Consider the following 15,795-nt stretch of genomic DNA (forward strand, 5'->3'; position numbering starts at 1 on the left):
GTCCCATAGCATGTTATAACAGGAGCAGGTACAAAAAGGAGATAAATACCCTGGGATGGAAAGAATGACCTTTGAGGGGCCTGCCAGGTGGCTCAGGCGATTGGAGCGCGCAGCTCCTAACGCTAAGGTGCCGGGTTTAATTCCTACGTGAGCTGCGCCCTCTACAGCTCCGATTGTGAACAGCAGCTCTCCCTGGAGCTGGGCTACCGTGAGCAGCTGGAGGTTGCCCCCAGCAATGGGGTGCCCCCACCCCTGTGCTGCCGCCTGCTGCTGTGAGCGGCCAACTAACTTTGGTGACCAACTGCTTCAGCCTGGAGGAGCGCAAGGCTATAAATACCAGCATGTGCCAGGGAGCTGTGTCCTACACAACTAGACTGAGAAATAACAGCTTGAACCAGAGTGGGAGGGGAGGCGGAAGAAGGGGGGGCAAAAAAAGAATGATCTTTGAACAGCATCATAAAAGTAGAAAATAGGTGAATGAACAACAAAAGAATAAGACAAACAAATGAGAAACAAAAACTCATAGACACAGACAATAGTTTAGTGGTTACCAGATGGTAAGGGGGGTGGGGTGGGAGATGAGGGTAAGGGGGATCAAATACATGGTGATGGAAGAACTGACTCTGGGTGGTGAACACACAATGGGATTTATAGATGATGTAATACAGAATTGTATACCTGAAATCTATGTAATTTTACTAACAATTGTCACCCCAATGAATTTAAAAAAAAAGAAAATAGGTAAATGAATAATCAAATTATCACACAACTGAGTGAATGGCATTTCAGTCAAGTGTACTGTGGCTAGATTCTGGGACATATTATCCATAGAATGAGAAATGATCTGGGACAAATTATCCTTAGAATGAGAAATGATTGCATAACCATAATAATGAATTTTTTCTTCTTTTGACTATATTAAACTTTCCTTTAATTCTTAGTTTTTATTCTAGAAAATAAAAACATGATAAACAATCAAAATATTTTCTTTGTCATTGACAGGTCAATATAAATTAAGTAAAATATTAATTCAGTTATTCTACTGTACTATTATCAGAAGTTTTCAAATTTTTCCATAAAATGACTGTTTCTGAATATGTAGTTTAATGATCAAAACAAGTTCAACAAAAGATTATTAACTTACAAATATGAGAAGACTGAGGTCCTATAACTCTTTTCCCCACTGAGTAAATATATAATTGTCAGTTCAAGAAAATCACAAACTATTAGAATAACATACTCTAAACAAGTAATGGAAACATTACCAATTCCTTAGACTTCCTTTGGCAGCATTACTTTTGTAAAAGCTCTCCAAATAAAATGTAGATTTTTTAAAAGCAAATAGACAGTTTAATCTTGTCAAGATAATGCAAGGAAATGCCTTGAAAGATTATTAAATTGACTGTAACTGCCAATGTCAGTCCTTAAGATAATTTTGTTGAATAAAGAATTGAGGTGTTTTTGTTTGTTTTGTTTTTTTCCTGCCATATTAGTTAACTGGTGCTTGTTAAGATAGTGCCTTAGCAGTCTTTATAACTCAGGTGCTCTGCTCACCCTTGATTCTTCTATAGCTGGATATTACCATCTTTAGTTGTTTTTTTGTTAGTTTGGTTTTTTTAATCCTTAAGTTGTCCCTTCATTGCATGCATTATGTTCCAGGCTTATTCTCTTTTCTGCTACTCATGTGCTTCTTATTGAGTAGGTATCAACATATAGAGTCTGCTTCCCCTTGCAGCTCTACCCATTTGTATGAGACTGGATGACACCGGTTTGCTCCAAATCTGATTGTTTACCTGCACCAGGGTCCAGTTTAAGACTGTTCCTTTGTGGCTATTTTGAATTTTGTGAAAATACTTCCAACTGCATAAATATACAAGAATACATATAGTTGGCAACAATCACCACCTTCCCCCTTTTTCTGGTTTAAGAGAATCTCAGGCAAAAAGGGAGGCCTCCATGGATCTGGGGTCAGTAACTGACGTCAGAAAGCCTCCTTTCTCAAACTGCTCCTTTCACTATCCCCTTGCTGGTCAGAGAAACAGCAGGAAAATGACAGTTTAAACTTGATTTTTATTTCTGCCTTCCTCTGAATTTCTGCCGTCCTACAAACTCCACAAACTGCTTAGAAAAGGAAGTTCTTCATGGTCAAGGCATGGGAAAATGTCTTAGCAGTGGATTTAGGTTGTCAAAGAGAAAGCTGTGCCACAATCCAGATTCAGCTAAATTTCCTGAAAGAATTCAGATGTTGGTGCCATGATGGTTTTCTTAAGAGGTGAGGGACAAGCCTTGCTCTTGAGCAAAGCCACTGTGACTCCTGGAGTTTCGCAGAGGCTGCATCGTGGCCTTCTTCAAGTGAAGGTTGGTTGGTCAGTTGGCTGGTTGGTCGATTGGTTGGTTGGTTGGTAGGTTGGAACTTCATCGTGAACATAGAGGGTAGAATAGAAACTAGTCCAGACTGCCTCAAATCAACCCTGCTAAAGTTTTGGTTCTCCTAGGTAGTAGGTTTCAGAAGGAAAATACGAGTTTGCAGGTCATATGAAGGTCTATGATCTCTAGTAACTCTGGTAATAACAGAACCAAAGTGATTCTGGACAAGTGCAAGGTGTCTCAAATCTGGCAGTGTACCCTGGATTTTACTAGACATCAAGTTGGTAAGGCTGGAAGGTTTGTTCTCTTTGTGCTCAAGGTTTTGGCCATCCTGAAGGAGAATCATTTTGGCAGGGTGCACTGAGTGGTCCAACTGCCACCACCCGTCAATCCATCGGGATGCCCAGCAGGTCACAGCTGACATCCCATAGCCGCCTTGCTATCGTCTCATTACGAGCCTGGGCAGAGACCCATGCCACATCACAGTCACTGGAAGGGAAAGAGAGGGGTTTAAAGAACTGGGTTAAGAATGGAGTCCATTCTCCATCTGGGATAAGGCATATGACAGAAAAATGACCCCGGGATAACATGTCCTCTAGGCTTTTCACAAATCCAGTGTTAATCTCTTCATTCTCCAATCTTTACCCCAGAGAAAATGTAATTACATTTTAGATCTCACTAGATCACCTCTGATCAGAATGCTTTGTTTGATATAAATGCATCAGTTAGTCTTTATATCCCCCTTTGTATGTATATAGTATGTAACTATAATATCAGTGCCTGCCTGACACCTGTATATTTTCATCTTGTTCAAATAAATCTCTTAGGCCCTTTCTTCAGGCTTTGTACAGTGTCATGGAACTGAGATCCTGCTATTTACATTGGTCACAAATGTTTGGAGTGGAAAAAAACAAACAAACAAAAAAAACCAACACACTTATTTCTGGTATTCCTGCAGTTATACCTGTCCTTAAACTCGAAAAACAAAATCAGCTTCATAAATAACGAAAGAAGGACAAGATGAAAGCAGAAAAGAAATGGAACAGGGTACCCAATGATTCATATGCCTTCTCTTCATTGCTGTAATTCTAATTGTTTCAAGTCCCTATTAAATACAGAAGGGGGAACTCAACTCTGCACCGCCCAGAAAATTTTCTCAAGGATAATTCTTTTACTCATTTTTATATTTTCTGTGTCTAGTACACAGCAGGTATTCAAGGAATGGTTTAAAAAATGATTGAGTAAACAGATCAAAACATTTGAAATCATGTGAAAGGTACTTTTAAAAACTATACTATTTCAAGAAAACTGCTTCCTGGACATTTGAAGCAAATTCTGAAGGTGAAAAGGTGAGTTGACAAGTCTGAAATAACCACATGAGGCAAAGGCCTAACACTAGGTCCATTAGGACTGGTGTCCTTTTAAGAAGAGGAAGAGACACCAGGAGTGTGCTCACACAGAGCAAAGACCATGTGAAGACACTATAAGAAGGCAGCCGTCTGCAAGACAGGAAGAGAAGCCTCACCATACACTAACCCTGCCGGCACATTCATCTTAGATTTCCAGCCTCTAGAACTGAGAAAATAAACTTCTGTTATGGCAGCCCAAGGTGGACTAATACAGCTACCAAGCTAATAGGGAAAGAATAATCTTTTTATTATTTTTTATTTTTTTTAAGGAAGGTGTAGCTCGCAGTGGCCCATACAGGGATTGAGCCGGCAACCTTGGCATCATTAGCACCAGGTTCTAACCAACTGAGCTAACCGGCCACCCCCCAAGAATAATCTGTTTAACAAATGGTTCTGGGACAATTGGATATCCACATGCAAAAGGATGAAGTTGGACCCCTACCTCTACCATATAGAAAAATTAACAAAAATGGATCATAGACCTAAATGTAATGCTAAAACTATAAAACTATTAGAAGAAAACAGTAATAAATCTGTGTGACCTTGGGTTAGGCAATGGTTTCTAAGATATGACACCAAAAGCACAAGAGACAAGAGAAAAAACAGATACATTAGACTTCATCAAAATCAGAAACTTTTGTGCTTCTAAGGACACCATGAAGAAAGTGAAGATAAACCAACATAATGGAAGAAAATATTTGCAAATCATATATCTGATAGGGGATTTGTATCCAGACTATATAAAGAACTGTTACAACTAAACAATAAAAAGACAATAATCCAATTTAAAAATAGGCAAAGGATTTTAACAAACATTTCTCCAACAAAGGTATATAAATGTACATTAAGCACATGAAAATATGCTCAACATCATTAGCAGGAAAATAAATGAAAACCACAATGAGATGCTACTTCATTCTTACTATGATGGCTAAAATAAAAAAGACAGGCAATAACAAGTGTTTACAAGCATGTGGAGAAACTGGAACCCTCATAAAATGCTTGTGGCAATGTAAAACGGTGCAACCACTTTTAAAAACAGTCTAGTATTCCTCAACAGCTAAACACAGAACTAACATAGGACTCATATTCTAGTGGAATTCCACTTCTAGGTATATACCCAAGAAAAACGTCCATACAAAAATTATACTCGAATGTTCATACCAGTAATAGTCAAATAGCCAAAAAGTGGAAACAATTCAAATGCCCATCAACTGATGAATGGATAAATAAATATGGTGTATCAATAAAATGAGATATTTGGCAATAAAAAGAAACGAAGTACCGATACATACTTTGGCATGCATATACCTTCAACATTTTATGCTAAGTAAAAAAAAAAACAGTCACAAAAGGCCACATATGATATGATTCCATTTATATGAAATGTCCAGTATAGGCAAATCCATAGAGACAAAAAAGTAGGTTAGTGGCTTCAGGCAGAAAGAACAACCAGTGCAAAGTTCCTAAGGCTTCATTCAAGATTACTTTTATGTTGGTCGTTTCTTGATAGCGGCCTATGTGGCTGCTGTTTGATCTTCAAAGTACTTAAAATTAAAAATCTATGGCAATAGAAAAGCTCTTCAAAAGTCAATTCAGTAATCATGGCTTTGAGGCTGGCTTACTTTAAACCATTCAGTCAAAACTAAGATAAAGGATTATTTCTTTTTTTAAAATCTCCAGAGAAGAAGAATCCAGTCACTCTTGGAAAATCATTCCAGTGTACAAAATGAAATAATCTATGTTCTTGTACTTCAGACCACATTTCCAACTACCTGCTACACATTTCTATTCACATGTCTTATGGAAAACACACTCAACATGTACAGAGTCAGGTTTATTACATAGTGGGCAATTGTTACGCTTTGGTTGAACATTTATTCCACATTCTTTTGGCAATAGCAGCCTGAATTCTTTCTATGGAATTACCTCTTCCCCTTGAATATGGTTTGAAGAGCCCATTAATCAAGTACCTGCCTGTCGCCCCCTAGCCAAGGCAATGGGGGTGAAGGGATGGCAGGTGGGGGTCAGGGGTAAGGAGATCCAATGCTACTTCCCTAGAGACTGGAGAGTGAGCAACAAAACAGACTGAAGATAGCTGGGGTTTACCCAGGTCCAAAGAGTAACTCAAGAGACAGGCTTAGAGCAATCGGAGAGTCCAGCTGACTGGCCACTCTATTCTAAGCCTAGTTCTTCTGTCTACCCTTTAAACTTAGGAGTACCTCATATTTTAATAAATTCCCTTCTTGCTGACATTAACCAGAGTCCATTTCTGCTGCCTTGGGATCAAAGAAACCTAAGTTATACACATTATTTTGCCCATGTCTGATGTCTCAGTTAATATTACCGTCGATCTCCTAATAACTCAGGCTTGAACCAAGATCACCAAACCTCCCCTATCTCCTCACTCAATTGCTCATCAAGTGGTAAAAATTCTACCTCTTCAGGGCCTCTCTCACTTAACCATTCTTTTCATTCTAATTGTCATTACCTTAAATCAAGCACTCATTCTCTCACTTGGGGTACTTACTCATTCATGAAACAAAGTAACCAGAGATGTTTTCTAAAGCACAGACCAGATTATATCTCCCTCTACTAAAATAATTTCTGTGGCTCCTCTCTAAATTTGAGATTATAGCCTTTCATGAGGACTGTCTACTTTTCCTTCAAATCTTGATTTATTTGTAGCCTTTGCTCTAAAATTTTGCGTTATTTCCACAAAATCTTGAAGGCGGATTTAAAAACATGTTAAGACTGTGGTCTTATGTGATATCTGGGATTTTCTTCAAAATAGTATGGGATGAGGAAAATATGGGAAGGATTAGTAAATGGGGATGGGGCAGGACTGGCCATGGGTTAATGGTTGTTGAGGCTGGATTATGGGTTAATGGTTGTTGAGGCTGGATACTGTTCTGTGTGCTGTGTATATTCAAAATTCTCTACAATAAAGTTTTAAATGTCTTCACTTATTCAAGAGGGAGTCCACTGATACTATTTTCATCCTGAAGCCAACGGAGAAATACAGATTCAAATTCTTTTTAATGTAAAAAAATAGAACTAGGAGTCCAAAAGGGAACAACAACAACAAAAAACTGGACTGACGTAACAAAAAGTAGGAAGAAAAGAAACAACCAGAAAGCATAGCATCAGTATAATCATCAGTCTGGCACGAATAAAATCAAACCTAGCAGTTACCACTTAAAAATGTGAATGAGTCCAATTTCCCTATTAAACGGTAAAAATCCTGGAGACAAAAGCTTTGTTAGAGAATGTACTTTTAAAATTATATCTTCAAAAACAGATACATTCATACCTGAAGTGATTCCCACTTCGAGTCTCAAGCCCTTCCGTTAGGGCACAGTACAGGCTGGTCTGGGCTCCCTGCTGAGGGGTCTTGATGAAGAAGGAGAAAAGCCGCCATATGCATCTCATGAAAAAGGAGTGCCGAATTAATTCAGAGTGTACTGTGCCAGGGTGTACAGAATATGTCGTAACGCCAGAGCCTGACGAGGGTGCCATATAGAGAAGGGAAGACAGAATTTAATGTTGCTGAATGGCCGAAGAGAGCAGAGTACATAAATAAAAACTGCCCAGCTTCAAATCCCAGTTCTAACACTCATTGGCTGTGTGACCTTGGGCAAGATCCTGATGTTGACTCAGTTTCTTCATTTGTACAATGGAGATAATCACAAGACTTGCACTTCACAGGATTGTTCTAAGAATTAAATGAGTTCATATGTAAAAGAGCTTAGAGTAGTGTCTAGTGCCTGGCAAGTATTAAATAACACCTACACATAGGCTATTTCAGGTCCCCAATTCTTCACTGGAAACCTTGGGGCCAGAAATGCTTCCAGATTTTTTTCTGATTTTATAAAGGTAATATGGTGCATATACATATACTGTCTATTTCCTACTCTTCCTAGTGGTGAGGTTTTGTTGCCCAATGAGTTTTGGGGTCAAGATTATGAAAAGACTAAACTGTCAGGCTTTTGTGGATTTCACAAATTGCAGCTAAATGCCTGAGGACTTGTATAATTTTTAACTCAATGGCTACTCTAGATGACCCATATTCTATATTCTATGTTCTAACCATGATGGCCTTCTCTCAGTTTCTCAAACTAAGCCCAGACCTTTGTGTAGCCTCTTCCTTCTACCTGGAATGTTCCGCAGACATCTCACCCCACCCACATGGTAACCCATTTAACTTCTAATCATTCTCTAAGGGCTCAGCTTGCATCTCACTTCCCCAGAGAAGTCTTCCCTGATCCCTCAGACTGAATAAGGTCCCTTCCAAATCCATTAAAGGTCCTTGTGCTTCCCCTTTATAACATTTACGACAATGACAATGAAACAACAACAAAAAGGAAACAATCTAGATGTTGTTAAGGAAATGGATAAATTAACAGCTATACTATGAAATACAATGCAACCAACAAAAGGAATGGGGTAAATCTCTACTACGTGGAAAGATCTCCAAGATATTGTGTCGGAATTTCAGTTCCTTGTGTATGACATATACATATGTAAATGCATAAGAAGGTGATTGGAAAGGTGCACATCAAGTTGTTGACAGTCGATTCTTGAGAGGAGAAAAGTACGAGGGGGAGAGAGGGAAACAAGTGAAAAGTACGAGGGGGAGAGAGGCGAACAAGTGAAGGGCATTTCCACCTTTATTTAACTCTATGTACTTCCATGTTATTTGAAAATTTTACAATGAAAATGATTCATTACTCGACTGATTTTACATGCAACAGTTATATAAATACTTGAAAATTATCTCTCTCCCCCATTGGATGTAAACCAAATCAAGGAAGGGACTGTACCTGTCTTATGCACCAGTCCATCCCCAAGCCCCTAATCCAGTGCATAGAGTAGCACGAGCACTGAATACACGTCTGTTGAATGGTTGAATGAATCACTCTCTTTTCATGCCCAGATTTCTTTCATCGTACCACAATGATTTCCCACCAAATCCTCACATCTATCAGGCTTCCACACTCATGTATCCTCGCTTTATTCTGATCCTCATAGCTGGGCCCATCTTCACACCTCCAGACCGCCCTAGCTCCCTAACCAAAGCTTTGGATAGTTTTCACCACCCTGATCCTGATCCATCCTGAGCTGGTAAATGATGTCAAGCCCTGGGCATATGAACTGAGCTGACCACCAGCTTCCTTCCTCCCCATCTCACAACCGTCCACATGGTTTGATGATCCTGTTCCAACAATGGGGCTCCTGTGTCTGATTCCCTGAACCTGAATTCTACCTGCCTCAACCCCTAAGCAACTCCAATTGTCCACCCTGGATATCCTTTGTCTTTACTGGAAATCCAGAGTAGATGATGCTAAAGAACTCTATTTGAGATCCCTCTCCTCAAGCATGTATTTCCCTCTTATTTGACCCGTGACTGTTAGGGAGGACCCTCCCTCACCCCATAGTCCCAGCACTTGTTTTATCTTAACGGTTGTATCTAGTGCCAGTTCAGGTGCCTCCCTTCTAGTTAAGTATCACTGTGAGCAAACAACCTTGACTTGCTCATGAGGCCTGAATTATGACGATACCTGTGAAATAATCCCATTTTACATATGAGGAAATAAGTCTTGAAAAGTTAAGTAACTTGCTGCAGGTCACACATCTAGTAAGTGGTAAAGTCAAGCCTTCAGACTCAAAGTCAGAATTGCCCTTTCCCTGCCAGCCATCTCCAATATTCAGTTGTGGGCTGTTCACTAAAACTATACCCCGTTATAGTCATGGAAGCAGGTCCTGTCCAGGGAATAGGCTCCAGAAAACAGTTTCGATTCCTGTGGCTTTTAGCTACTTTCCAATTCATGTTTCCACACTCATTTCTTTTAAGCCTACCTTTTAGCCTCCGGGCTAGTTCCTGGGTGAAGAGAATATTGGCTAACTTGCTATGACAGTAGGCCAGACCTGCAAAGTAGAATTTCTCGCCCTGAAGGTTATGGAAATTAATCCTTCCCAGGTGATGTGCTAAGGAAGACACATTCACTACCCTTGACGGGGCTGATTCTTTCAGCTTCTCCAGCAGCAGATGGGTCAGGAGGAAGTGACCTATATGAAAAACCAGAATTAACAGAGTTCAGGGCCAATGCAGAGGTAAAGGGAGTGGTGGTGCAGGGCTAAGCCATGGGAAGCAGAGAACTCAGGAATAAGGCTTTCTGCCTCATTAATTCATGATCAACTACAGAACAAGTTCAGTGAGGGTTTAGGGAAATAGGAAAGGTCAAAGACACGATACAGCCTTCTATGAGGTAGGTTTGGATTATCTAAATACAAACATGAAATCCCTTCTCATTCCAATTTGGATTAATATCACTCTTTAAGAGCAGGCAGTCTCTGCCTGACGCTGGCCACAGGGATCACGATGAAGAAAGCTATACAACCCCCTATACAATTAGGCTGTTCAAAAGTGCTCCAAAGTAAACTGAATCTGATCACGGATTACAAAAGGGGAAGGGGGGTGGCCAGTGAGCTCAGCTGGTTAGAGCACCGTGCTTTTTTTTTTTTTTAGGGGCCTTGTGCCCTGTGCTCCCCCCCGGCTGAGGCAGTCGGTCACTGGTTGTCGGTTGGCTGCTCATAGCAGCTCTCACCAGCTGCCAGCCACTCACATAGGCTGCCAGCCGCTCATGGCGGCACACAGTAGCTTGTGGCAGCACTCAGCAGTCCGTGGCAGCACTCAGCAGTCCGTGGCAGCACTCAGCAGCCCACGGAAGCACACATACCAACCTCTGGCTGCTCACGGCAGCCCAGCTCCAGGGAGAGCTGTTGTTCACAATCTTAGCTGTAGAGGACGCAGCTCACTGGCCCATCTGGGAATTGAACCAGCAACCTTGGCATTAGGAGCACAGTGCTCCAACCACCTGAGCCACCGGGTGGCCGAGCATGGTGCTCTTAACACCAAGGTTGCTGGTTCAATCCCCGCATGGGCCACTGTGAGCTGAGCCCTCCCCAACTACATTGAAACAACTACTTGACTTGGAGCTGATGGGTCCTGGAAAAACACACTTAAAAAACAGTGGGCAGAACCTCAAGTGGGGCTCAGGTTTATCCCTGAGCTTTTTAGCAGGGCCATGCTATTTATTATTTACTTACAGTCTATTATGGCCCAGAGGTCCAATCATACCCCAGAGAAGGCTCAGTCCGACCCCTAATTTTTCCAAGAAGCTTAGGTTCCCTCTAGCTTTGTGATGAAACCAGATTTCTTACCCAAGTGGTTGACTCCTATGTGCATCTCAAAGCCATCTGCTGTCTTAGAGTAGGGACACATCATCACTCCTGCGTTGTTGATCAAAATGTGGAGCTGCTTTTCCTCTGCAGGGAGGAGCACATGGAGGGTGCAAGTGGCCAGTCATAGCTGTTACATCTTAGAAAACTGCCTCAAACCCAGGCTTTGTGCGTGGGGATGCAGGACTTCAATCTATCCTCCATTTTCCCTTCATACTTATTTTGTATTGTTTTCATTGTAAGACTTTAGCTCAATCCTGCATACTTTTACTATAGGGCAAAATTCCATCTTACACTACCAAATGGCCTTTCCAATCTTTCCAGTTCAGGAGATACTAACTTACTGCTTCTGGGAAGAGTTTCAGCCACCTCTCCCAACAGAGACTTCCCCAGCTGAATGGGAATATTCCAAAGCAAGAATAAAAAGGATGTTATACCTGCTCCCCCACCACTGGGATTCAGGGCCCAAAAGAAATACTGGTTTTACCTCTTTGGTGTGTCTGCCATCTTTCTCTCATAGTTCATTTTCTCATGTGGTTAGTAATTTCTGACTATAAGCTTATTTTAGTGAATGCTGCTTTTCTTGGGAGATCTAGGTCCCTGGGTTATGAGGGGATGTGCCTACAACGTGCTCTTGGATTTGCTTTTCATGTGATAGTACAAGGCTTTAAATGCACTTTTTATGTCTGCCTTTGAAGGATTTCCCTTTGTTACTAATGAGCTCAGCTACGAATCAATAGTTTTTGGTTATATTTTATCTAGCATTTCTATATATTCGAGAGGGAGAGATCTTTTCTTTTTAGCTAAGTCTGCCATGTTGATCACGAGACCCACAATACGGTCTCAGGTTCTACACTTACCTGCTAAGAAGCCCTTAGCAAAGGCTCGAATGGATTTAGTGTCAGCCAAGTCCAGTTTCCGCACCATCACCTGTTGGATCCCTGTCGTGTTCTGAATCTCTCTGGCCACCAACTCTCCTTTATGCACATCCCGGCAAGCTATATATACGCGGGCTCCTGTCAAACAATGTATAAGAGACAAACTGTCAGCTCTGTTTTTGCGTGGGCGTTATAGACCTAATACTAGTGTGGATTGTTATTTTCCACTGTTTTATTTATTTTACCCCTATTTCACAACAGAGGGATCTGATGAGCAAATCAGGAAAGAAATCAATCATATTCATTAAGTGTCCATTATATGTAGAGCACTGTGCTAGGTTTGGATGAGCAAATTAGTGGGGCACTTGCAATGTTCTTGAATTCCAAGATTGGGAGGCAATAATAAGAATGATCATCGATGTGAGAGAGAAAATGGCAGCAGCAGGAGGGAATTACAAGCAGATAAACTTGCCTCTTTGAGCCAGCTCTTTGGCTGTCTCTTTCCCGATGCCTGTGTTGGCACCAGTGACCACAGCTACCTTCCCAGGAAGCTGGATGGTGGATGTACACACCCCACTGGATAGCATTTTCCTGCAGACAGAGAAAGAGAGCTCATCAGTGCTTCATTCTGCCTGTCTCAGCCAGAGGTTCCTGCAACCTTCCTGTCTTCAGATCCCACGGATGAAGTTCGCTTTGGTTCCTTCTACTGCTGTTCTTTTATAGGTGTAAGGAAGGTTGGAGGAAAGAAAACAAATGTTTTCTGTGCTCACTTAAGAACAAAAGTGACTTTATTACAAGGGTGATAATAATTGCTTAGAGCTACTTACTGCAGTACAAAGACTGAATAAATACTTGATTAGCCAGGCACTTGGCTTCAGTTTGAGCTCTTAAGAGGTTGGAAAATTAAGTTTGCGAACTCATCCTAGAAAAAGTGCTCCATACCTCGTTGCTGAATATCACTGCAGTCACCTTCAAAGTATTCCCCTTGGGAAGCTATGCACCGATGCCAGCGCTTAGTCCACCCTTCAAAGCAATTTTGGAACTTTTTCTGGAATGGCCACCAGACCTGTTATATTACCCTTGATGTCCTGAATGTCATCAAAATGTCTTCTTTTCAATATTTCATTTATCTTCGGGTAAAGAAAGAAGTCACTGCGGGCCAGGTCAGGTGAGTAGGGAGGGTGTTCCAATCCAGTTATTTGTTTACTGGCTAAAAACTCCGTCACAGACAGTGCCCTGTGAGCTGGTGCATTGTCGTGATGCCAGAGACATGAATTGTTGGTAAAAAGTTCAGGTCGTCTAACTTTTTCATACAGCCTTTACAGCACTTCCAAATAGCAAACTTGGTTCACTGTTTGTCCAGTTGGTGCAAATTCATAATGACTAATCCCTCTGATATCAAAAAAGGTTAGCAACATTGTTGCAACAAGTTCGCAAACTTAATTGTCAGATCTGGTATGTCATCTGTCTACAACTGTCACTTTACAACGTTGATAAACAGGTAATTCAACATAAAATGTTAACATTATGAAAGCTTTTAAAACTGGGGCAAAACAGCAAAAACCACACACCCACACACACACGACCATACCGCTACTCCATCTCAAATAATACACCATGCCCCTCAGGAGGAAGTATGTCTCTTCAGTCACTGGTCCACCGTCACTACTGGTGACTTCCTCAGAACCAATCAGCAGGCTGCCTGTTTTGCAGCTCGTTGCTGATTCTCTGGAGGCACTCAGCCATCATCGCCCGATATGTCACCTGGTTAAGAGACCACTCATTTCATCCTCTCAGCCTCACCTTGAGACCCCAGGGCATGACCCCCAGCCCGATAATCCTGCTAAGAAGGCAGGAGAGGGCTCATGACCCTTTCGTCTCTCTCCTTTACAACATCACCCAAGAGAAAGCAAGAATCGAACAATAACAAGAAAGCAAGCATAGGGTTGCAGATGCCACGACTCTCATTAAGGGGCAGTTTCTTAAAAGCAAAAAGTCGAATCGTTCCATTGTACTTTCAAGACTGGAAGCAAGAGGCTAGACAGGGCAGGATGAAGACGTGAGAGCTAAGGAAGAAATAGTCTTGAGGTCCGCACCGCATCTTAGGGTCTGAAACCCCCAAAGCTGTAAAATTAAGTGTTTGAGGTAGCCTTGTACTCGGGGTTCGCTGGAGCCGGAAACGAGGAATGCTTCGATGAAAAAAAAAAAAATGGGACAGGAGAAACAAAACAGGGTGCTCCGGTCTGCAACCCCTTCCTACGGCCTGTGGTTTCCTGGTGCCGCCCCGCCCGCATCCAGGGCAGCCTGGCCTCCCCGACCTACCGAACCGGGCCTCGGCCTACTTGCAGTCCTCCCCCCCCCCCACCCTCTGCCTCTCCAGGGAATTTTCCTTTTCCTTCTTTTGAAGAACAGAGCTTCCGTAAAGATTAATGGCCACCCCCCGAAACGTCTCAAGAGAAGGCAGTACATTTGCACAGACCTGATTTGCGGTGCAGCAATGTACAGGAGAAAGGGGAGAAGGAGGAGCAGGATCCCAATCATCTGGCGGGGCGGCAGCTGCAGCGGGGCAGCAGCGGAGGGTGGGCAGCAGCGGAGGGAATAGCCCTAGAAGCGCTCGCTAACTGTGGCTTCCCTTCCCAGACACGCCCTAGTAAAGTACTGCAGCGCAGCCGGGGAGCAAAACCAGCTGGGAAATGTAGTCCAAAACTTGACGCCAGCTAACCGGCAGTGAGCGAGCGTTCTGTTCTCAGACGCTTGGAGAAGTTGAACCGCGCACCAGACACACAACAGAGCCCAAACCGCCTAGGCTCTAGGCCTTTGGGATCATCCAACAGCTCTGCCAGGGCCCTTCTGACTACCAGAGGTTCTCGGGAAATCTCCCTACACCTCTGCCTCTCGGTGCCTAAACCAGACCCCTTTTTAGTTTTCCCCAAGCGTGGTTAGGCAGTTACCACATTGTTTCACCTGAAGATCAAATACTGGCATCTGGGAAATACTTTAAGGCCAATTACACAGGATAGGAGCGATTGGGGTCTGACAGTTGGTAAGGCGGGGGAGTTGAGTGAGAATCCTTCCTCCTTAGGGATTCCTTCACCAATGGAGTGGAAGCATTTGGTCCCTGAAGCCATTAGCAGGAGAATCCCTTTATTGTGTGAATTATAATGGTAACTATCGTAATTTTCCTGTTTGTTAATTCATAATAGAATATAATTTCCTTGATGACTTGGGTGATTTCTATTAGCTTCCAGGGTAGCAACGAATATCTCAGCTTTAGCAGCGCAGTTGTTTTTGCCAATTTATCAAAGTGTTTAATCCTGTCTTGAATTTAGACCATGAAAATTCTCCGGGAATAAGCAGGTTCCCTGTTCAGTCATTCCTTTCAGCTCTGCTATCTGAGGCCTATCTGGTTTCCAGGGAGTGAAGATGAGGGATATTTCACTAGTTAATATGAGTATTTATCTATCTGTGATGCCTGACAGCACACTCTAATGTACTCTGGCTCTTTCTTCTGGATAATTCATTTCCATTTGATTGAAAGACACATGTTTCAAGGTCAAATTGCATCAGTATTTTATATCAGTTGGAGAGGAGAGGGTTTCCTTCACATAGTACAAGTTTCTACTTATTTAACATTAGGTTATCTAATTTCGTCACATGCTCATTATTGTGTTACCTAATATTTTGTACAGGGTTTACACCTTTAATTGAAAGCCTTACACATGTTTTGTTTCTTACTCACTCATTCATCTGACAAATATTTATGGTACTCCTACAGTGTACTAGGCACTGTGCTGAGGTCCAGGCAGAAAATGACCTCTGTCCACTCAGAGCTTATGGTCTGTTGGGGAAGATGTTAAACAAGTAAGTAAATCATGATGAAGGTTATGAAGGAAAAAAGA

At 42.0% G+C, this 15,795-nt stretch overlaps 1 protein-coding gene across 1 annotated transcript; it reads right to left on the reverse strand.

Moving 5' to 3' along the window:
- Positions 1-521: 521 nt before the first annotated feature.
- Positions 522-14,548, reverse strand: RDH11 (retinol dehydrogenase 11). The gene is made up of 7 exons (XM_081050159.1): positions 14,376-14,548; positions 12,369-12,487; positions 11,879-12,034; positions 11,001-11,105; positions 9,636-9,845; positions 7,090-7,279; positions 522-2,856 (listed from the first exon to the last, which is right to left on the reverse strand). Exons 1-7 carry the CDS (start codon positions 14,435-14,437, stop codon positions 2,754-2,756), a joined length of 945 nt encoding a protein of 314 aa, XP_080906285.1. The 5' UTR covers positions 14,438-14,548; the 3' UTR covers positions 522-2,753.
- Positions 14,549-15,795: the final 1,247 nt, after the last annotated feature.

This window comes from Rhinolophus hipposideros (assembly GCF_964194185.1).
Source record: "Rhinolophus hipposideros genome assembly, chromosome: 5".
Classification (NCBI taxonomy): domain Eukaryota; kingdom Metazoa; phylum Chordata; class Mammalia; order Chiroptera; family Rhinolophidae; genus Rhinolophus; species Rhinolophus hipposideros.